Source organism: Macadamia integrifolia, chromosome 2 (genome assembly GCF_013358625.1).
Source record: "Macadamia integrifolia cultivar HAES 741 chromosome 2, SCU_Mint_v3, whole genome shotgun sequence".
Classification (NCBI taxonomy): domain Eukaryota; kingdom Viridiplantae; phylum Streptophyta; class Magnoliopsida; order Proteales; family Proteaceae; genus Macadamia; species Macadamia integrifolia.
Window position 1 is genome coordinate 19340949 of NC_056558.1, and position 24434 is coordinate 19365382.

Sequence of the window (24434 nt, forward strand, 5' to 3'; positions counted from 1 at the left end):
TTTTTGTTATCGAGACACCTTTGTTGAAACCTTTCTTCTAGGTGGCGATTGTATTGAACATAGACTAGATTATTCAAATGTTGATGTTCCAGCCTATTCCTCTTCTTGGTATGAATCTGAATTCATAAACAATAGAGAACAACAAACAAAGTTATTGTTCCAAAAATAAAAAGTCTAAAATATGAAATAGATGTAATACCCAACTACTTACAAACTCAAATGTGCTCTAGTTGCGCTCGCAACCAGAGAGGAACAACAAAGCCCTAGAATACGTCTTGCAACCTTTGAAAGCTCAAAAGTATGACATCCAAATGAACCCACCAAGTAATTATAAAAAATAAATATATATAAAAAAGCTATATTAATATTTAATATATCACAAAAGTAGCTACTAGCTATTAGGTACAAACAAAACAACTATACAATGTACTTACTAGGACTCATGGTTGCCCGTGATCTAATTGCCATATCCGAGGCAAAACCACCTTGAGAATATCTATACAAAGTGGCTTGAGTATTTATCTTGTCTTGTAAAGCTGGTTCATGTGTCGTTCTTTCAATGACTTCATTAAATGCAAGCTGTAGAGAAGATATAATTTGGTAGTCACCATCATCATCTTCCTTATAAGAAAAAAATTTGCCAGGATTAAGAAATAGTGCTGCTCCATACAAAGGACGCCCCATCTGAATCTCCCAACGCCTGTTAACAATATCTGACACTTTCTTGTATTGTTATTCTCTATCCCCAAAAATTTTCTTTTATTTTCTTTTTTGCCTCATCCATGGCAAATTGAACCTCAGGCATAGAAGGCCTCTCATCACACCATCCACAATCCTCAAGACAGTAAGAAGTGGCTTTGAAGCTCTAAGACAATTTTCCACACCATTCCAAAATGCTACAGCAAACACCGTATCAACCACTTTCTTCCCAGCCTTGGTCTTTGCCAAATTAGAACTAGTCCATTCTTCAGAAATAAACAAAGGCCGTAAGTCATCTTTATGTTTTAACAAGCTTTGAAGTGTCAGAAATGCAGTTGCAAATCTAGTAGCTGCTATCCTCACAAGATCCCTCCCATTTGTTTTAGCCCTCATTGCATTAAGAATGCGTGTGTGCTTGTAGATGAAGTTGGTTACTTTTTCTGCCTTATCACATTCTTATTAGATTTCAAGAATCCTATTTCCTCTAACATCAGGTCAATGCAATGCGCTGCACAAGGGGTCCAATATTGCTTTGTCCTCTTCTACATTAGCATTGTACCGGCTAATTTATAAGCTGATGCATTATCCGACACAACTTGCACAACATAGTCCTCACCAATTTCTTGAACTTTGTAATCAATCAATTCAAACTTCTCTGCAGTTTGAGATATACTAGATGCATCAATAGATTCCATAAAATAAGTCCCCTCTGGGCAGTTAACGAGGAAATTAATTAAATGCCTTCCTCTTTTATCCGTCCACCCATCAGTCATAAGAATGCACCCATACTGCTTCCAATACTCTTCATATTTATTCTTCATCTCTGAAGTTCTATCTTTTGCTGCCTTTAACAATGGCACTCTCACTTCATGATAACTTGGGGGCTTATATCCTCACCCGTACTGTGCAATAGATTCCACCATCACCTCAAACCTCCTTGACTTAAGAGCATTGAATGGAATACCACACTGATAAATCCAGTCAACAATGTGATTATCAACTCTCTTTTCTTCTTCTGCTGATCTAAACCGGTTCTCTATAGTAGTCTGAGTACTACCTTTAAGATGCCTCTCAGCAACCGTTTGCTTAGGAGTCCGTCTAACATGAGCATCCATGGGGCCCCTTACTTGTGGCTGAATGATTACTTTCTTTCTCTTAGCAGCTGTCCTAGAGCTAGGAATAAGTCTAGAGGTTGTAGAAGGAGTCCTACTAGACTGTCTTTGACCTTCAACTTCTATATCAGCATCCACATCAGCACCAACACTAGCATCAACATCAATATCATCATCATCATCATCCAAAATGTCTTGCATCCTTTTCTTCTTATTGCGCATAAGAGCTGCATTCATCTCTGTAGCAATCGCTACAGTTGTCTTGGTACACTTAGCAACATCTCCATAGCCACCCTCCAAATGTTACTTTAACCTTTTAATTCCACACTTGAGGTTTTTTCCACAAAGAGTGCATGTAACAAGGTTCTTGTCTGAAAGGTCAGGCCAATACCTATACTTCCACGCAGGGTCATTTGATTTGGCCTTCCTGGTTGGGTCTTTGGACGGATCATATGCAGCCGTGCTTATATTATCACCGCCACTACTACCACCAACAGTATCATCCATTATAGTCCTATTATCCTACAAGTTACAAAACAGAGTAACAAAGTATGTTAAGTGTTAACCAATAACATTAACATGATAACATCAAGTATTCAAATTATAATTTATAAAACAGAGTAACAGAGTATGTTAAACAGTAACATTAACATTAAGTATACAACTATACAAGTTGTAAAGATATAAACACTTGTTAAACAGTAACATTAACATATATGTTAACCAAAAACCATTAGAACAACATCAAAATCCAAAAAATTCAAATCAGTAGTCAGAAGCAACTTAACAAGTGCTCCAATAAAGGATTAAAATAAGGCAGTAAAACAAGCAATCCAATACTTCGATTCATAACTAATTCTATATTTTTATTTATGCTGTAATGAAACATTAACCATAGAAGAAGGAACAGAGAAAGAGAAGAACTGAAGAAGAAGAAGGAGAAAGAGAAGCAAGGAAGAAGAAGAATCAAAATTCAGAAGCAGAAGACGAAGAAGGAGGAGAGAACTGAGAAGGAGAGAAGATGAGAAGAAGGAATAGAAAAGGAGAAGAACTGAAGAAGAAGAAGGAGAAAGAGAACCAAAGAAGAAGAAGAAGAAGAATTCAGCAGCAAAAGACGAAGGAGGAGAGAACTGAGAAGGAGAGAAGAAGAGAAGAAGGAACAGAGAAGGAGAAGAACTGTAGAAGAAGAAGGAGAAAGAGAAGTAGAGAAGAAGAAGGAGAAAGAGAAGTAGAGAAGAAGAAGAAGAATCAGAAGCAGAAGATGTAGGAGGAGAGAAGGAGAGAAGAAGAGAAGAAGAGAAGAAGGAAGTCAGGAACAGAGAAGGAGAAAGATAAGCAGAGTAGTAGACTAGCAGAGAAGAAGAAGAAGAAGAATAAGAAGCAGAAGACGAAGAAGGAGGAGAGAAGGACTGAAGAAGAAGAAGAAGAAGAAGAAGAAGAAGAAGAAGAAGAAGAAAGAGAAGCAGAGAAGAATAAGATGAAGTAGACGAAGAAGGAGAAGGAGAAAGACGTCGCAGGCCCTTAGGCCCCTTACCTTGGTCTCGGAGAAGGAGAAGGAGAAGGAGGACGTCACTCGCAGTCGCAGGTGGAAGCTTCGAGGGTTTAGGTTCACTGCTGGAGAAGGAGAAGGTCACTCGCAGTCGTAGGCGGAAGGCTTCAACTTTCAAAGGTTTTCGAGGGTTCACTGTTCTTCAATTTGAGAAATTGATAGTTGAGACTCGAGAGTCTTGAGAAATCGATAGTCGATTGGGTTTTCTTCTCTTTTCAATTTCACCTAACAATAAAAATACAAAGATAATATTCAACATTGTTAGCAAGTAAAAAAAAAAAAAACGATATAAAAAGGGTTCGATTAGTATAATAGGTGTGCGATGGCGCTGCCATGGCGACGCCTGATCATGGCGGCCGCCAATCGTGATTCCCATAAATCGTTGTATTGCCATGCCGTTGAATTTCCGTCGGGACGCCAATCGCTGCCTAGGCGACGTCATGACAACTATGGGTAGCTGAACTAGGACTCTCCTAGTCAGATTAGGACAACACCAAGGGAGGAGTCTGCACAATCTGCAAGACGATTCCTTTATTCTCTTCTCACGATAGCCTTCTAATATAGACAGAGGAAGGAGGAGAAGCATCAGCTGAGATCTCTATGCAAATCCTTGCAAAGGCCAGACGGTCCATCACATGAGATCTTTGATCAGAATACAAGGGCTTTCTGATAACAGAGCTGACAATGCTCAACCCCTGGGAGCACCAATAGTGCAGGGGGAGGTTTTTTAGAGAGACCCAAACAAGGATGGTCTTGATATCTACTTTGTTGAGAGGTGTGATGATCCCATTGTCTTAGAAAGATTGGTTTCTTGCCCACAAGCCATGGGCTAGCTTCTAGCTTAATATGCTTCTCGGCTTCATTAGAAAAGTTGAATATGAGGATGCCATTGTCGAGAAATGTGGATAGCATACTGATGCAGTTGCACGATGGACTTAAAGAAAAAAAAATCTTTTGATTTGATTCTCTTTGGATTTAGAAACAATTTCTTTTGTATTAGTTAGTTTCTAATTTTAGATTAATTTCCATTAATTATTTGATTTTTCCTTTATATTAGTCATGTAATAGAAAAGAACTCAGTTTTTGAGATTTGAAGTTTTTGGAATGAAATTTTTTGAACGACTGGTTTAATGGCTGATGACTGTGATTGTGTGACCCCCCTGCTTTTCTTCTTCTTCTTCCTTACATTCTTCATCTTCCTATGTAGTTCTTTTCTTCTTCTTCTTCTTCTTCTTCTTCTTTTCTCTTTTCTCTTTTTTGGTTGTATTCCCTTTCTCTGTTATTGGGCGGTAGTTGCAGTCCCAACGGAAGTGGATCGATCTCTTTCATGAGAGATCTGTTTGAGTCAAGCCTTTGATTGAAGGTAGCCCTTCCCTGGGCGACACAAATCCTAGAACATCCCCTTCCAAAACTGGGTTTTGCTGTGAAGAAATCCAAATCAGATTCAGGTCTGACTTTGCCATCGCCATATCCAGTTGTAGGCTCGAAACCCATCAGATCTGGACTGTCCAGGGCTTCTGGTGCTGGAATCTTGGAGGACCTGTTGTTGTCACCCTACGCCTGATATTTCAGGCCAAACCGAGACCGATCGGCTGAGCTCCATCGAATTGAAGCTTCTCACTATCGTCTGCCCTGTTTTGGCCAAGAAAGAAGAAGCCCCAATTGGGAGTTAGTGTTTATTCCCCTTTACTTTGATTTTCTATTTTACCCTTATGTTTGCCTTGAAATCTCCCTTATCCCTTACCTCTATTTTTGCTTCCTAGTTTAACCCCAGCAAATAATTCTAATTCCCTTTACGTCCCATCTCCCAAGTAGCCCATTATAATTTCTGTTTATTTACAAGACTGCCACTGCATCTTGGTTATTTAGTTCCCTTTATTTGGGTAGGCCATTAAGTGATCCGATTCCTGTTCTTGGACCTTGGATCCGCATCACATACCATTGGTTCTCCATTGCCAGGTGAGAGAGGACTTTGCTATTTGGAAAGGAGGTATGCTCCCTAGGAAGTGCTCAGTAAGGCAATTCTTCCATTTGACGATATCTTAATAAGCAAACTCGAAGGTTAGAAGGTCACCATCGACTCATTGATGAGAGAGGGAGGGACGAAGGTCAGGGGAAGGCCATCTTGAGAGGGGTGGGAATTGGGGCTGACTACGGATTTCCAGGTTTTGGGAGGGGAGGTTGAAGCAGTTGGAGAGTGGAGAGGCGATAGGCTCCGGGAGAGGAGGGGTAGGAGAGTTGGGAGACGTTGGAAGAGGGATCTGGTGGTAGGGACTGGCGGAGGGGAGAGGGACATGGGAGGATCAAGAGAGGGTCATGGGTAAACTATGATAGTAACACTAAAATTGTTCATTCTCCATGGCTTTGCCATATGCCACTTTAGCATAGTGTCCTCTGAATTTTAATCATATTGCCACAATAATTTACGTTATGACCTTTTCGTTTCATTCCCTATTAGTACTTCATGTTTCCATGCTATGCCTATACTTCCACTATCAGCCATTGTGCATTTATTTTACCCAGTTGCATAACAAAAAGCATACATTATTAGCTAATCTGCATCATTTAAGACTCCTAAAACAGTAATATAGTTATTTCCTAATTTTCCCCAACTCTTATATGTGTGTGTTTTTTTTTTTCCGTAGGTGAATATTTTTTATAATTTTAAAAAATAGTTATACCCTAATTTATAAAATAACTGTGGAATGAGACATTAATTGTCATTTTCATTTTCAGCTGTAAATACAACAACAATACTTACATAAATTTTAAAGAATTTTCAAACCAAAACAGATACATTGCCCCCGACCCCCTTTTTCTCTGAAATTTTTGCAAGTTTTCAAAATAATTAATTTTTGGACATAAAAAAACAGACTCTGTGAGGACGTAGGTCGGACAATGGTGTCTAACATATATAAAAAAGAGCTCCAGCCATACCCAAATTTTTTTCCTTCAAAAAGTTTTAACAAAAAATTAAATAATTTATGAAATTTTTTTTTTTTTTTTAAGACAAATAAAACTGGCCCTATGAAGTCATAAATCGGACTCCAATGTGTAAATATAAAAACAAAAAGTGAAGGCCAACCACCAGGTATTTACCATTTTTTTATTTTTTGCAAAAATAAAATTTTGGGAAATGTGATATGCCTTCAACTTTGAATCTTACACAAATCTTCTAACAATGTAGCACATCATCGCTTTTGATGCGTTACATTATTGCCCGACAGCATGTTTCATGTTTGAACTGTAGTGATTTGGCAGAAAATCACAAAAACCCAAGTTTTCCCAACTTTTTTTCTTCCGAAACCACCAAAATTTCATTTGGAACTTTTGATCTCAAGGAAATGTATCTTTTCGATCGAAATGATACCAAAACGATACATTTCGTCGACATTTTGCTGAAGCACCAAATTTCATCTGAAATCTTGTAAAACATCAGTATCATTGGTGATTTCATTTTGATTGAAAATTTTTGCAAAATCTCGTTGATATTTGGTGCTATGTGTGCAATGTATGAGCCTACAGATTAGGGTTTGAACATTGTCAAGAACCATGAGATTCTTAACTGTAGCCTCCAAATTGTAAGGAGAAGAAAATCCAAAAGAGGATGAAGAAGGAATTTTCAATAAAATAAAATTTCATTCAATAGAATCTGATTACAACCTCGAATCATGGTTTGAAATTTCTATCAAAATGACCAAAATTTGGCGAATACTTCAGTTTCGACTGGAAAATGAATGACTATCGAAATTGGAGTGTTGAAATGGACCAGAATCAACCAAATTTCACTGAAATATTTTAGTTTCGACATATTAACTTTAAAGACCAAGACCTGTACTCCAACTACTTGGTACTGAGCTAGTTAAAAAGGGCGTACCCAGTGCATGAGGCTCCCATCACTGTGGGTTTTGGGGAGGGTCATAATGTATGCAGCCTGAAGTATGCTTTGCAGGGAGGCTGTTTCATGACTTGAACCCATGACCTCTAGGTCGCATTGGATCAACCTGACTGTTGTGCTGAGGCCCGCCCTCTAAGCCAATTAAACACCCAGAAATAGATGATAATCAAACAGCCAAGTTTTGATTGCCCAAAATTAACCCGAAGGAAACTGATGGAACTGCTACTTCTATTTTCTGTATTCTAGCTTTCAATTTCAACACTAAGCCTGCCATCTGGATCTGAGAAACATGCTGCCCTTCTTAGGTCTGACTTTGAACATAGCCAAACAATCTTGTATTACATCAGAGATTTTGTTCTATCTTATCACTAATGGATTTTTTGCAGGTTAGGTTCCACCCAGTGCACCCAGAAATACTTGCAAGTGGGAGCTTGGATCATGAAGTTCGCCTCTGGGATGCAAATACTGCAGAGTGTATAGGATCACGTGATTTTTGTAATTTCTTTTCTGGCCTTAAGTAATATTCATGACATGGCAACTGCGATCGTATATTTCTATTGTTTCAGCTCAGTTTGTTCATTCTCCTCTGTGGATTTGACTATCATTACTTTCCCTTGCAGACCGCCCAATTGCTTCCATTGCTTTTCATGCCCAAGGGGAACTTCTTGCTGTAGCGTCAGGTCACAAGGTAATTAATTTTTTGACCTGCAAAGTTCAATGGTTGTTAGAATTTCATCAGTGTTGCTTGCAATTAAGTATTGTGCAAGTCAATGGTAGTTAGAATTTCATTAATGTTTCCTGCAATTCAGTCTTGCCAAGATCATGTGAACCTGGATTCCTTCCCCCTGAGGGAAAAAAAAAAAAAAAAACCTTTGATGCGTTCAATCTCGTGTAGTTGTACATATGGCACTACAACAGGAGAGGGGAGACATCTTCGCCAAGTATTGTGCTGAAGACACGGCGTTCACTTCGTGCTGTGCATTTCCACCCTTATGCCGCTCCGTTTCTTCTAACTGCTGAGGTGAACCTTTTCTGGTTAGTGTTATTTTGATATACTTATCTATTTGTCCATCTCATATGATCCATTCATTTTGCAGGTGAATGATCTTGATTCTCCAGATTCTCCAATGACAATAGCAACATGTCCGGGTTACTTACGTTATCCTCCTCCTACTGTACTTTTTGCAAATATTCATTCTAGTGTCCGTTCGGGTTTGGATGCTAGAGTACCTCTTATACAATTTCCTTTCTTGTTCTGGCCTACGGTTGCAAGAGATGATGGAAGGATTTTGCAGCATGCTAACAGGACGTTTACTTCAACTACCTCTCGGAGAGTGGAATCTTCCGCTCCCATCCAACCTCAATCTGATCCCAACTTAGGGAACCAACATGATTTTCTAGTGTCTCATATGGAGATGTCACCTGTGATACCTTCTAGTTCCCATTCTGTACCGGAAGGCACAGTAAATGATAGTTTCTCGATGGAGATGGACAACATGGTTTATGACTCTGCAATGGATGTGGAAAACAGTGAAGGTCTAATAGGGGATGTTCAGCAAAGCACCTGTCCTGTCCCGGACACAATGGATGCAGGCAGCAATGTACCACCACTCAATTTTCAGTCTAGTGGAGTATGTATCCGAACTACCACAAGGCCACTGAGACCTGGAGTGGAGGTCACATCTGGTATCCATCTTTTAAATCTTTCTAGCAATGCAGGCCTTCAGTTGCTCCTAAGAAGTGCTGAGGTTGGTCAACTTGACCGGACTTTCACCTTCAGTGATCCTATGTCTTGGGAGCTACCTTTTCTACAAGGCTGGCTAATGGGACAAAGCCATGCTGGCATACATCCGATACTTCCTATAAATGATGGCGCAGTTGACAATTCATCTGGATTTCATGGAACTGATTCTGATACGTTGGCATCTGATTTGGGTACTCAAAGCATGGCGACTATGATGGCTTCCACAGTAATGCCAACAGGTGTTAGCCGGCCCGGGATTGCAGGACAATCTGTAATGCCAACAGGTGTTAGCCAGCCCAGGATTGCAGGACAATCTGGCCTGCGATCTCATTCTTCACGTTCCCGCTCAATTGCGCCTAATGGATCTGGGGAGGGTGCTTTTATTAATGTCACACATGATGAAAGTGATCCTCAGCCTGTTGTTAGTAGGATTGAATCTGAACTTGCAACATCCTTGGCAGCAGCGGCAGCTGCAGAGTTACCTTGCACTGTGAAGTTAAGGATATGGCCTCATGACATAAAAGATCCCTGTGCTCCACTAGATGCTGAAAGATGCCGATTAACTATCCCACATGCTGTCCTTTGTAGGTATGGATGTTTCTCCCCACCCACCTTTTTTTTCAGAATTTTAATTCAATATTTTCCTATGTTAATTTTTTTTTTCTTACTAAATGCTTGGTGCATATCTTTGACACTCTTCTTGTTTTGATTCTGGACAATGTCTTGTTATTTAGTTAAATACTTAAATATTCCCTAATTCTTTTTTTAGCATTCCTGATGCATGTCATTTTCACTTTTAATTTGTTATATAATCTATAAGCACTTCATAATCAGTTGTAGTTTTTTGTCAAATTAGTTCTGCTACTGTTGTTGAAAGAACTAAGCTTGGATCAGAATGTTGAAAAGATATTCAATTGATAAATATTTCTATCTTCTCAGTGTTATGTAATGGTTAAGGATCCCAGGTCTCTTTGCTTAAGTTGTTAATGTTTTTGTCTTCTTATGATGGCAGTGAAATGGGTGCTCATTTTTCTCCTTGCGGGAGATTTTTAGCAGCATGTGTTGCATGTATGCTTCCTCATATGGAAGCGGATCCTGGGTTACAATCACAAGCCCATAATGATGTCCCAGGGACTGCAACCTCGCCGACACGACACCCTATTTCTGCTCACCAAGTTATGTATGAGCTTCGCATATATTCCCTTGAGGACGCAACGTAAATCTTCAGTACTTATCTATTTACATTATTTAATCAAACGTATGACCATTAATCTTAACCATGCACCTTATGTCTGGTTTTCTTCCCTCTGTCTTTCTTGGTGTGATGTGCAATATAGCTTTGGTCTGGTGCTTGCATCACGGGCAATTAGAGCTGCTCATTGTTTAACCTCAATTCAGGTTAGTAGTGCTCTCAAAGTTTGTATTCATTATTATTTCATGTTCATATCCTTTAGCCACTTCTCTGGTAAAACTGTTGCATAGATTCTCTTTCAAACAAGTATTTTTTAAAACAATGGTGAAGTAATTACAAGCAGTAGGCTTGACATAAGTCATTAAGGTTAGAGTAGTAACCTGTAATGTATATGGCTAACTATTTAATGTAAAATTTTAATGCAGTTGCAACCTAAGATTCCATAGGATGGTAGGATTTGCTCACAGGTTATTAGATTTCATTTTTATGTACAAGGGCAGGTTTGTGTTTTTCCTATTTTGGGGGTGTACATTAGTAATTTTCACTATTGGTCTGGCATCTTCATTCTTCCCTCCACCATCTCCAAATCTATTGACTCTCTCCTTTGCTCCTTCCTATGGAAAGGAGCTGAGCCATCCAAATTCCTCCATCCCATGAGCTGGACTAATTTTTTCACCCCAAACCGGAAGGAGGCTTGGGGCTGAGGTGAACCTCAAAGGTCAATGGGGTTGGCATCCTTAAGCTTATTTGGAAAATAGTCTTCAAGCTTCCAAGTATTTGGGTCTCTTGGGTGTACTCCTTCCCCCTTAAAATTGAAACCCTTTGATCTGCCCCCTCCTCTCTTGACGTTTCCTGGATTTGGCGTAAAATTCTCAGCTTTAGGCCCTAGGCTCTTCAAGCTCTTTCTTATGTCATTGGTAGTGGTTCTTCCTTCTCCCTTTGGTTAGATTCTTGGAACCCCTCGGGTATCCTCCTCTCCCATGTTACTCCCCATTCCATTTACTCCTCGAGCTTGTCTAGATCCACCCTTATGGAGTCCATCCTCTCCCCCGATGGGTGGTCTCCCCCTAGTTCCCCTTCCCCCGCTCCGATCTCTGGTCTTCTCTCTCTCTCATTCCTCCTGGCCATAGGGGAAGGGAGGATAAGATCATTTGGCTCCCTTCCCCCTCGGGATTTTTCACCTTTGCCTCTGCTTGGGAATTCATTCGCTCTAAAGGCCTTCTATTGCCTTGGCGCATCATCATTTGGTTCAAGGGGCACATTCACCGTCACAGTTTCACTGTCTGGCCTACTGTCTTGAACTGCCTTCACACACAGTCTTTCCTCATTTGTCGTCACATTTAGGTCCTTCCCTCTTGCTGCCTTTGCTGGAATGGGACCGAAAGTGCGGATCATCTTTTCTTCTTCTGCCCCTTCTCCTCCTCTATCTGGAAGAGAGTCCTTTCCTCCTTTTGACCTTCTAACAGGACCATTCTCCCCTTTTTAGAGAATGGATCTGGGTTAATATGACTTTCGGTGGGCCTAGTATCTGTGACACTGTCGGAAAGCTCGCTTTTGGTGCAACCATTACCCATGTTTGGATGGAGCAAAACCTTCGAAGATGGATTCCCAACTCCCGCTCTTTTGACAAAATTTGGAAAGCCATTTTCTTTGATGTTAGGTCCAAACTTGGCTGCCTAAGCCATCGTCCAGTTCGTGATTCCCGAAGGGACAGGCTCATTGTTGTCTTCTAGGGCCTCCCTCCCTCCATCCTCCTCCCCCTCCAATGATGTTTCCTCTTTTTTTTTTCCTAGCTAGCTGCTTTTTGTTTGAAGGTTTTTTCCTGTTCTGTCCCCCATAGTTGTCATGAAGCCAAGGCGAACCAAGGCGATGGAGGGCTGTCTAAGCGCTTAGGCGAGAAGGCGCGCACGCCTTAAGGCGAACAAGGGGACCAAGTGTTACATTTTATTTTCTCAATTTTCTAACATTATTTAGTAAGTTATATATACCTTGTATCATAAAAAATAAAGATTAAGCCACATCAAGTCATTAAAAATCAACATTTAGCCACATCAAATCATAAAAAATCAACATTAAGTCACATTAAGTTGTAAATTCAAAATTTAAAGAAATGTTTTTATTCTATAATAAGTTTGACTTGTCAAATGTTTTTTATAAAAGAAGTATTGGGAACCAACTCCGCTACATGCAGGAAATGAGGAGGGTGGTGAGAGTTTACTAATTTACCTGTATAAATTGTCAAATAGCTTAGTATCTTATTATCAGAAGACTCTTTTTGGACCTAGAAGTTCCTTGTTTAAGTTGCAAAAAAGGACTATTTTGGGATATTTCTTTATTTGTGCATTCAATTTTGGATTTCCAGTTCTCGCCCACATCTGAGCATATATTATTGGCCTATGGTCGACGCCATAGCTCACTTCTGAGAAGTATTGTTATTGATGGGGAAACAACCATGCCTATTTATACAATTTTGGAGGTAAAAGTTCATATTTTTTCTCTGTTTCATAGTCATGTTTAGTCATATTCTTGTTCTTCTGGTTGCTTAGAAAATTTTTCTAGTATAGGATTTTCTATTATGTATGATATGAAAGGTTATCCTGAAGCTCCCCCCTGCTTTCTTTATGTGATTCTTTGGTACTGGTGATATTATCGGCTTGTCATGCTTTTCTAAACTTCATTAATCGTCTTGAAAGAATTGAAACTGGATAAAATCTTCCTGTAAGACTCAAACTCTGTTCACTTGTTTGAAAAACTGTTGAGATGCCAGAACCATTCTGTGTTGCTAACTGTACTTGATTCAAATTATAGTTTAGCTACAAGTAAAGTCGTTTCTTACTGTAATTAAAATTCTGATATAGACTTCCAAAACCTCTTATGCTTGGGAGGTAGGGATTTATTCTCTGAGAAAACTGCTGATAATTGCTGTCTTGGGGGATGATTCTTCGTGTGATCATATAAGATATTTAAACCTTACTAGAAATACGACCAAATGCTTATCCATTTATTTGAAACTTGAGATCATGACAAGGTTCGAAATCTCATTTCGTTTTGGTGGTTTCAAAACCATCGCGATATTTCGCTGACGAATTGATGCATTTTTTTGTTTTGAATTGCTGTTTTAGTGGTCAAACAGCCATATCATGATCTTTATATATATATATTTTTTTTATGAATGAAATAATATATTACGATAAGGAAAAAAAATAGGGGGTGGGGAAGATACAATAGAACATAAGCGAATCAAGCTCAACCCAAAAGAGAAAAAGTGAACAAAGACATCAAGACATCAAAGGGAACCAAGCCCGAACAAAGTCAAAAAGGGGGCCATCTAAAACCAAAAAGAGAGATCTAGCAAGATTTCCCGAGATCTTGTATTTTTTCCTGGTCAACTTGGTGGTTGTTCTTGGTGGCCATTTGGTCTTTGTAGCCCCTGAAACTTGTCATTTGGCCTATTTTAGGGCTTTTAAACACCGTGGAAACATCAATTTTTTAAAAATCAAACACAAAATGGTACTTTGACTTCGGACCCTTTGTAAGTAGTCTTCGAGCCCTTCACCCTAGGCTATACCACAATAAAAACAAAAATTGATCATGTTTCTATGAAAAAATGGTTTTGAGAAGTTGTTTTTGCCTAAAACTGCTGGAGAAGGAAAAGGATCTCCAGAGGTTGATGATGGAGTGATAATCTCGAATATCCAAGCGTTGAAGTTGTTAATCTACACTGTAGAGGGGAAATTTGGCAAGAAAATCCACCAAAAGTTCACTTTTTCTTCACAACAGGGTGAGATAGGCGAGATATGTCGAGTTGAGGGTCGAAATTATATATATACCCCATGTGATTTGGTCTCGAGACGAGTCGAGACCCAAATATTCACCGAGATCTCAACCGAGATATTGCACTTTTTACATATTATCTCTCCTCTCATCTTGCCATTTTCAAATAGCAAGATAATAGTGATATCTTGTCGAGATCTCGCTGGACGAGATCTCGCTGAGTTCTTAAACCAGGCAAGATCTCGTTGAGTTCTTAAACCATGCAGGAAACAACAATAACTTGTTCCTTGGGGAATCAGAGACATGACGATGGAGGAAACCAAGTTTGGTGTGGACGTTGAAGTAGATGACTTTGCAAATCTTATCAAAGGATCGAGAGTTGGAAGTCCGTCTACGAATATTTTGCTCCATCTAGATGTGGCTAATGGCAGAGCAGAAGGCAAGCTTCCCAGTAAGGTCACAAATGGAGGAACCATCTAATGGAGTGCCGGTAGGGGATCTTGGTAGAAGCTTCTTTTAAGGGGAATAAGCATAATGGTGTTTAGAGTTGCACCCTTGTTTGGCAGTAACTGTCGAACTATTCTGTATACGTTACGTAAGATTGCCTATTCTGCACACTATTTTACTGATATAAGACTATGGTAGTAAAACGAATTAGTAATACATCCGTGTTATGAAGAAACATAATATTGATTAATTAACTCGTAACTTACGATAAAGTGAAATAAAAGTAGGAACAAATTAGAAACTACAAAGTGTTCACATGGACATGTAACTCCGAAGTCCCAAATTGCAAGTCTCCTAAGTCGAAGCAATAGAACACTTATTGTAAAATTATCTACTGAAATGAACTATGACGTGTTGGACTGAGTGCACTCATGGTCCGATGAATTCGACTTGCATTTTTGACTGCAAAACAAATGCAGGCCTTTTCATATTGTGAGAGAAGTAAGAAATGTAGTCCTCCATAGCTGCCATGTAAACTGACTCATCTACAGTAATATGAAGAATCGCCATTAAGCCAATGTGACTTGACGGCTGGGCTAGGTAGGAGAAGAAGCTTTCCACAAAGGATGATTGAGCCTGTGTTCCCTGTGATTGGGCGTCATATTAAAAACTAGGAACAGATGAACCAGATGCATGTCTCATGCTAGTGAAATGACCATATGATGCAGAAGCACTTGACTAGTTGGACCAGCATGACCGGCTATGGAAACTGAGAGCTAAGAAAAACTGGTCCAACCCAGGGTTTTGGTCCAACAAGGGTTCGCATTCGGTGTTAGCACTCACACCCCATGAGTTGAGGGTTGAGGAGTTGGATGAACGAATGATGTTTGTGACGAATCAGTACCCAAGAAGAGATATTGGTAGGGCGAGCCCAAAGCTTTGATTCCACCCTGTTTAAAGGCGAGTGAGGGAAGTTGTTGATTCAATTACTATGTTTTCTGTTTAGAGGCAAGTGACCTTATGAGAACTGAATATTTGGATGTTCGATTGAGATTGAGTATGCCCGGCATTTAGATGCAACTTCTCGTTCAACAAAAGAAGAGTTTGATTCGGGCGAAGAAATAGCGCATTGATTATTTATTTATTTATTCTTTTTTTCAAATATTTGTTACGTAGGTCTTAGAGAGTCGGTTTAGACCATGCTTCCTTTTTGAACTTCATTCGTATTAGAGCTTGTTTCCTTGTTAGAGTCTAAGTAGGAGTTTAGATTTTTGCTCTTTAATTACTTGCATTTAGCCATGTACCCAACGATGGACACCACGAATGAATAAGAAATTGAGTTATTTTGCGCCATGAGTGAGTCTGTGATTGTGAGTTTTTTCCCCTTCCCCCCTACTAATCTGATTTCCTCTCTAAACTCTTCCCATCCCCTACCTGCCCTCCATCAGCTGGTATTAGTGCTGAAGAATCCCCTATCCTTCTCCTCCCTCCCTATCAACCTATCTCCTTCCATTTCCATTCTTTTATGTTCTTTTGGCTTCTGCCAAGAACTAAGATCCAACCAAAAAAAAAAAAAAAAAACTATGTTGATAGACAGAGAAATTGACACCCAACTTCCATTTGATTTCACATCAGCGAACCCCACCGCCCTCCTATTTTCCCCCCTTTACTTTGTTTGAACCTTTTCAGGGTTCTGGCAACAAAACAAAACCATCTTCCTCTTCTATATCTTGCAGAAGCCCCACCCCACCCCACCCCACCCCACCCCTTCCCTTCGGTTCCTCGTGGTAACCCTTCTCTTTTACCCCATAACTTTGTTCAACCCCTCGTCCTAAGGTTCTGGCAGAAAAAAAAGCTGTACCTGGTTCGACACTCTTACTGTGAGTCGCCCTTCTTCTGTTGAAGCCCTTTTCTTGTCAAAGTCGAACTCCTGGTCTCCCGCCAGAGTTCCTGGAACTTCCATCTCTAGCAGAAGGCAACTCCATATATAGCTCTCTGCGCTAGATTCCACTCCAAACAAGAGACTAAGACTGTAAGACATTTCCTCCACCGCCCCCCCCCCCCCCCGCCCTTTATCTTCTAGTCATGCCCCTTCCTATTTCATCCCTCTTTGTCCTAATTTATAGCTTGCTTCCATATTTGACCCTCCCCTCTTTTATACGATGCTAATGTAAGGTAGGTTCACCCTAGGCAAACAAACCCCAGTAATAAACAACTCACAACCAATAATAGATCTGAAATCAGATCAAGGAACTAGAACTGGACAGAATAAAACCCTCTAAGTAGGAAAGAAATAAAACTCAATAGTATAGTCATCTAGAAGCCTCACACCTGGTCAATTTTAGGCTCAAAGTAAGCTGGAAAAGTGTCGCAGAACAATTTAATGCCTTAGTTAACTGACTGGAAGAAAGAAGATTTAGAGGAAATTGAGGAACATGCAAAATAGGAGAAAGGTTAATGGGGAAGGTAGGTGCTACTGTACCATGACCAAAAACAGGTGTAGAGGCGCCATTGGCATGATTGATAGAAGTATGATGAGTTTGTGGTAAATGAGGTTAAAAAAAAAAAAAAAAAAAGACTTACCAGTCATATAAGTAGAAGCCCTAGAATCAATAAACCAGGGAGAAATAGGGGTAAAGAAAGCAGGAGTACTTGCATGAGCTAAGGTAGTAGCGGAGGGAGAAGCACCAATAGATGTATTAGTGGGTGTCTCAAGACTCTGTAAACGCCGCAATAACTGAGTGATGTCATTATGTAACAAAGGAGTTGTAGATGAACCATATGAGGAAGTTTTTGGTGTGGGATCATGGAGGATATTGCATCAATACCACCTTCAGACACTGCATGATTGGCTAACTTGTGTGCCCATTCTGGCTTGCCGTGCTTGGCCCAACAAGTCTCAGTAGCTTGTTTAGGCTTGTCACAATAAGAACGTTGCTGATTAGTCTTTTGTCCACCAGGACCACGACCGCCAAACATGCAGTCTTCCCTTGAACCACCACCTTTGCAACAGCCATGACCAGCAGTAAATGCAGAACTGTCCTTAGTGGAGGAATCGCGTTTTGCAATGCGCTGAGGTGAGAATAGGTATCAACAAGTGTAGGAACTGTCTCACCAACAAGTTGACCCTTTACAACCTTTAGGTCAGTATAACCAGCCAAGAACTTGGAGACAAAGAATTCATTGCTCTGGCTGATGGGTCTTAAACTTCTTAATATTAGTGGTAAACCGTGCCTTTAAAGGCACTGTAGTTATCTTGGAGAGACTTGTTAGACAGCGGAAGTTGAAACAATTTCTCATAAAGTTCATAAATATGAGTCATATTCTTCTCCTGAGAATGTGTTTTTCAAGTGGTCCCAAACACCCTTAGCAATGGTGTGGAACATAACATTAGTAGCAATATCCGACACCATATTGGTCATGAACAGATGAGGGTGATAGCATTTTCCTTCATCCACTCACCATTTACTTTGTCATCCGAGGCAAATGGAGTAGATGTAATATACTTGAGCTTGTCTTAGGCCGTAATGTAAACTCTCACAGCCCATAATAAACAGTTAGTGCTCCCTTCGAGTTTGATATATGTGATGATGACATACACATTATCCGTGGGATGGGTAGTAGACTTGATCTCAACCATAACAAAGAGAGACAAATAGGGGCAGCAACAATGGATAAAACCAGTAGCCCAAAAGAAATAGATCAATCTTACATGGTTTTGTAGACCCCAAAAAATCAGATACTAGATAGTGGGGAAGCACTATAGATCATCCACAAAACTATAGATCATATACTTGAGAGCACCATGTTACTATAGATCTCCAGTTCAGAGCACATGTATAGGGAAGCAGTCAATTGATGAGAAAGGAGGCTTAAATAATAATAGATGCAGCAATAGGTGGCCGTGCACCACAGGGTTTTAAAAAGAACAAAAGATCAGCAGAAGAGAGAATGAGAAACCCTGATACGATTACAGAAGCTCTGTTACCATGTTAGAAAACCATAATCCTGCAACCAAACCAAGGGGAAGAGAAAAGAAGAAGGAAGGGAGAAGAAAAGAGATGACATCAAACTATGGGAGGCTGTCTGCGGCTAGTATGAATTACGTAGCGTAGGCTCCTCCCCCTCTATATATAATATAATAAAAAGATGCTAGAGAACTAAAATACCCCTGTAACCTGTACAACCCAACATAAAATAACTAAGAAGAACAATAAAACCAAAATACCGTTAGAAACTCAACATACTGTTCACAGTTCCTTTTATTCTCTTTCTTCTTCTTCATCTCTTTTAAGCCCACTACTGACATCCTCTGATTGATCTGTAACAGAGATAGCGGTGTTGTATTTTTTCTTTCTTCTTCTTCCAATTCCCCACCCCTTTTTTTTTTTTTTTTTTGTATTTTGTATTTTAGGGCTGAGTGATGCACTTCAAGCCTATGATTGGGTTCTAAAACAGATTTCATGGGGGTCAAGGATTGCTATCAATCTTCCTTATTTGTTGGAGATCTTTTTCCAGGATTAAAGAGGATATTTAAGGATCTATTTCCCTGATTTTTCATGTGTCCCATGCCAGCTAGATGAAGACGAGATTCAGGCCAATGTTTCTTGCGTGGAGGTTTTCTTTTCAAGGCAAATTGAGCTGATTTGTTGGAAGAGTTTTCCAGATTTCAAGTGGCCCCCATGGTCAATATGTGGAGGAGAATACAGAAGATTTGACAGCATTTACTAGTGCTAAATTTTAGGGATGTCTTGTCTTTGTGTGGGGATTTCATTGACTAAAGTTATTTCTTATTTTATTGGCTGCTTTATGTAATTAGTATTTTTTTAATTCCTAGGACATTTTCGTTTTCATCTAATTTGATTTGATTTGATTTGTAATTAGTTTCCAATTAGGATAGTGCCCTGGGGATTCCTTTCCTTTCCGTGGAACGAATGATCTAATTACTGTAATCGCTTTATTATTATAAATGAGAGATGGTGGCTGCTGGGTTTTGGCAGCCAACAAGAATGAAAAAGAAAAAATAGCTTTGGGCGGGAAAAACTGTGAGATGCAGCGACGGTGAGAGGATCGGGATTGAGATAGTCCCCTATTCCCCTTCTCTATCCCTATTTTCTTCCCCTTCTCTATTTTCTGTTTATTTCTTTGTTTCTTCTTTTCTTTTCTTTGTTTCTTTGTTTCTTTCTTCTTCTTCTTCTTCTTCTTCTTCTTCTTCTTTTTTTCTTTTTTTTTTTTTTTTTATAATTACTGCTGCAACCATTGTCCTGTTATTATTTCTGTTTTTGAAGTTGACGTGTAATCTCATGAGGACAGCCTTGAGTGAAGTCACTCTGCCATCATCCCTACCGGCAGCGCTGTTTCTATTGCAGATTTTCTGCAGAGAAATTCAATGCTCCTCCTGTAAGATTGGTACCTACTTGTCTAGTTGGGTACTGGTCCTATATTACTGACTTTCTCATCCCTTGACCCTTTCTACCTTGCTACAATATTAAAAAAGAACATTTTTCTTATCCCTCCTAAAAAAAAAAAAAAAAAAAAAAAAAAAAAAACAACGAAAAAGGCTTCTCAAAACTTGTTTTAGGAAATAGGCTTGGAAATGAGTGCATTTCAAGGAACTGGTGGCATGTATCACCAGTTCACCACAGAAAAATTCTAGGATCTCTTAAAATGAGAACATGACATACTACATTGTGGAAGTTTGTTATGACACATGGAAAGTGAGATCTGTATCTGAGCTTGGTAATGACTGGCAATAAACCAGTATATCTGAGCTCGATAAGGACTTTGACAATCAGTACCAACGCCACGATATTTGCATATTGTCTTTCGGTTGATATAATTTCCAGCCACGATTAGTTGACTCTAATGGGCATTGTAGTAATATATTGTATTATTTTGTGGTTGATTGAAAATGAGTTCTGTTTTAATTAGATTCCAATTGAACTTCTATACTGAAAATTAAATAAATGTAATCCATTATGGTAGTTGTTTGTAAATTTCCAATTTGTTTGTGAGAAGGTTCATGACATGAAACATTTGCAATTGTTTGGCGTAGCTTGAACTGTCCTATATGACCTAACTTAATTCTTAATTCTTAATACTTAAAAAATTTTTTTTTTGGGTAAATTGATAATATATTAAAACAAAAGAACAAGCTATAATGACAATCCAAGTGCCAGGAGCCCTAACATCGGATACTAGAAACAAAAATCACTAAAGGGGGATACATCTAAAAATGGGGGAGGGACAAAACAAACACCAAAGTAGGGGGTACATGAAAATAAGGGGGCGCGGGAAGGAACAACATAAAAAGATGATACATGAAAACTAAGGGGAGGGAGCAATAAGAGGGAGATCCCAACTCTCGGCCTCTTGGAATGATTTGGAGCTCCATCTTTTTTTATGTCAAAGCTAAGATCTTAAAAGTTTCCTCCTCTTGTCGCCGTTCCTCAATATTTCCTTGGGAAAGAAACTCCTATGTCGGAAGAGAATAAGTGAGAGCTCTCCAAACAGTAAAGCAATGCCTTGGAATGGAAAATCCAACCCAGACCAATCTATACGAGGGAATAGAGTGAGCCCTATGTCTGATCAAATTCCAAGTAGAAGAAGGTGGGAATTTATTGGAAGAGTTTGCCATCCATTGAATAGCGTCCCTACTACCTCTAGACCTCAAATTGTCACTCTGAAGCTTATCCAAAACCTTAATGAGAGAAACAAAATTTCTTGGGCTCGGAAGCCACTGACCATCTATAAGGATGGAAGACACCTTGGCCAATCTATTTGAATCTTGAATCTGCATCATACCTAATTCTGTCATCATACTGAAGAATTAAAACACCATCAGGATGCCAATTATTGGTCCAGAGCAATATGCTAGAATCATCACCAATAGATGAATTTAATTCTTAAGATGCTTATATATATATATATATATATTAGGGATAGGGATAATTACTTAGACGCCCCCTGTACTTTGTCTAGGCTGCTTGACGCCCCAAACTATTGGAAAATTTACTTGAAGCCCCAGGAAACATGGGGTTAGTCTGCTGCTAGTGGTTGAAATGGAATAGACTATTTTAACCTTATGGCCAATTGATTTAAGTAGTCGGTGAAGGGGGCTTCCCGTTCACCTGTCTTTTCATTCCATGATTTGGGGCTGTGATCTACTAAATCAGTAAAGAAGGGAAAAAAAAAAAAAAAAAAAAAAAATTTAAAACAAGATAAAAAATAGTGGGAAGAATGTCAAAATGGTTTTTGTAGGTCCCTTCTCCATCAGCCGCCATGTATCGCCGTCTTCTCTCATACTCTCTTCCAAGAATCGAAGAAATTATCCAGGAAAGTGATCTCCGAATTTCAGTTTCTCCAAAAGGGTCTGAGCTTGTTTGTCTCTGCAGCTTCTCTTCAACTGAAATTTGGTGAATCCGCTCCTTTTATCGACACTTGTTTAACAAGTCGTCTCCTTCACTATCAGATTTCTCAGACTCACCTTCTAATCTTCATGAGTGTGCTTCCACTTACCCAGTTGGAAGTTACACATATTCAATTGATTCTACAGTTATCAGAAAATAAAAACCAATCAATTAGATCATAAGAGGAGGAAGGCTGGAAAAAATGGAGAATATCAGAATTTCTACTCTTCTAACTTTGTTGGGTTGGTTGGTAACGCTGTCAGCTTGCTTTCTGGGGTTTATACTTAACACCATCTAATGTTAAAGGACATGATGGCAGGCAATGGCTAGTTTAAGTGAACTCACGGTCCTACACATTATTTTCAAATGCTCAACGGTGATGTCCCGATGCAAAACCCAATTGATTTCTTCCTAAGGTCTCGCACAACTATTATGGCAGGGGCAATCTTGCAACGATGAAGATCAGACTTCTTATGGTCATCGAGTGGTCCGAAGCCTTTGAAGGCGGAAGGGGAGGATGAGGATGAAGGGGCGATCTCTGTTTCTTCAGTTTCTCTTAGTGAGGGACTGAGGAATCTTAAAGGACGAGCCATCATCGGTTTTATCTAAAGAATGGAGGAAGAAGATTGGAAGAACCACTCCCACCATTACCTGTTAGCATTAGTGAAGGGAAAGTGAAGGGAAAAAAAGAAGAATAAAAATGAAATCCAAAGAGCCAAAGATGGAAGATGGGTGAATGGGGAATCTCTTCACCCACTCTTTAAATCGATTTGGCCATAAGGGCAAATGGTCTTTTCCATATCAACCACTAGCAGCAGACTAACACCATCAGGTTTCTTGGGGATTCATGTAAATTTGCCAATAGTTTTGGGTGTCAAGCAACCTAGACAAAGTACAAGGGGTGTCTAAGTAATTATCCCTATATATTAATTTAAAATTTGACATTCTCGGGGTAAGGCTGCGTAGTTCTTGCCCCCCCCCCCGGACCTCACACATGCGGGAACCACGTGCACCGGGTAAGCCCTTTTTATTTAATTTGAATTAAAGTGGCCATATTATTTATTTTTAGTTGTATTGTCTTCTTTGTTTTAAATCCTTCGGGTGAATACTCCATAGTATCTTTATTTACTTCCCTATTTTTTCTCTGTTTACTTTGTCCCTGTCCCTAAATGTTCCCATGTTATAGTACAACAATAATTGTTGATATTTACATTTTTCCAAGACAATTTCTGTTTCAGGTATACAGAGTTTCAGATATGGAGCTTGTTAGAGTGCTTCCTAGTGCAGAAGATGAGGTCAATGTTGCATGCTTTCATCCTTTGGTTGGTGGAGGTCTTGTTTATGGAACTAAGGTGAACAACTTGGACTTTGAAGTACTTTGAAGTTACATACATATGTGTTGGTATATATATATATATATTTAGTTTTTTTTTTTGGGCCTCTATTTACGGTCTATTTTCTGTAAGTTGTTGCAGGAAGGGAAGCTTAGAATCCTTCAGCATGATGTTTCACGTGGTAGAAATTGTACTGGACCCAATATCTTTCTTGCGGAAAACATGCTTGAGGTACAATAAGACGGTCTTATTTTACCTTAAATAGACAAATGGTTAGATGAATGGAGGGATGGATTGATAGACCGGCAGGCCATTAATTGTTCTCATATGTTGGTAGTTTGTTGTTGGGTGAAGGCATTCTGGACATTGAATTAAAGCTGGGTAGACTGGTCTTGCCCCCTTTTGAAGTCGATATATTCCACTGCCTTTGTTGGAATAACGACAAAACATGATACTACTAGGAATTGTGCTTTGCAACTCTAGGAACTTCTATTTAAGCATAAATTTAACATTTGTAAATGGTTAAATGCATAGTTTTTAAGGCGGTAAGGCGACAGAGACGTTTGAGGGTCTTTCGGAGTGCCTTAGTGATAAGGCGGGCATAAAACGTCGCCTTATTGACTAAAGCGTTCCTGTGTAATTTTTTTATAAAACCAATCTATTTGGCTCAAATCCTAGTTGAATCCTATTACTCATATGTTAAATAAATATTAAAGGTTCATATTCATACCAATGTAAGATATTCATCAAGAAAACAAATCAATAAAGTAAATAAACTAAGTTCATCTTCATCAATCATCAATCATCATAACATATCATCAATCATCAATCATCAATCATATTAACGTATAATATAAATACATAATTATGAAACAAAATTATAAATATAAAGAAAAGAAGACATAAAAAACACAAATATTTATTATACTTACCTCTATGATGCCAAAATGAGTGCCTAATCCCTAAGGTCATCCACTATATTTCTACTCCTGTCAAAGAAGAAGAAGCTCACCGTTGCCAGAGCAAACTCACAGTTGCCGGAGCAAAATGGTCGCCTGGATCAGTGGTTCTTCTTTGTTTCTTGATTCCTTCTCAAAGCCCTTTCTTAAAACCCTTGACAAAATCCAAACCCTGTTTGTGAATCGTGTTTTTGTTTTGTTTGTTTTGGTTATTTTTGGTGGAGCAAAGCTGATCCCATACATCTCAAGTGTTAACAAAACAATATACCTACCAATAAAAAATCTATATTTGGAATCTTCATCAAGTAATTTTAAAA

General features: G+C 39.2%; 1 protein-coding gene across 2 annotated transcripts in view; it reads left to right on the forward strand.

Moving 5' to 3' along the window:
* The window catches only part of LOC122092396, a 114025-nt gene that overhangs the window by 17727 nt on the left and 71864 nt on the right, over positions 1–24434 (forward strand). Inside the window, exons 6-14 of one of the 2 annotated variants that reach the window (XM_042662710.1) lie at positions 7645–7753; positions 7879–7946; positions 8154–8279; positions 8356–9590; positions 10015–10218; positions 10340–10400; positions 12557–12670; positions 23063–23176; positions 23300–23389. In XM_042662710.1, coding sequence (XP_042518644.1) covers positions 7645–7753; positions 7879–7946; positions 8154–8279; positions 8356–9590; positions 10015–10218; positions 10340–10400; positions 12557–12670; positions 23063–23176; positions 23300–23389 — 2121 coding nt within the window. Of the gene's footprint in view, positions 1–7644; positions 7754–7878; positions 7947–8153; positions 8280–8355; positions 9591–10014; positions 10219–10339; positions 10401–12556; positions 12671–18990; positions 19433–23062; positions 23177–23299; positions 23390–24434 lie in introns of those variants that run through there. The other variant, XM_042662715.1, reaches the window with a different exon arrangement.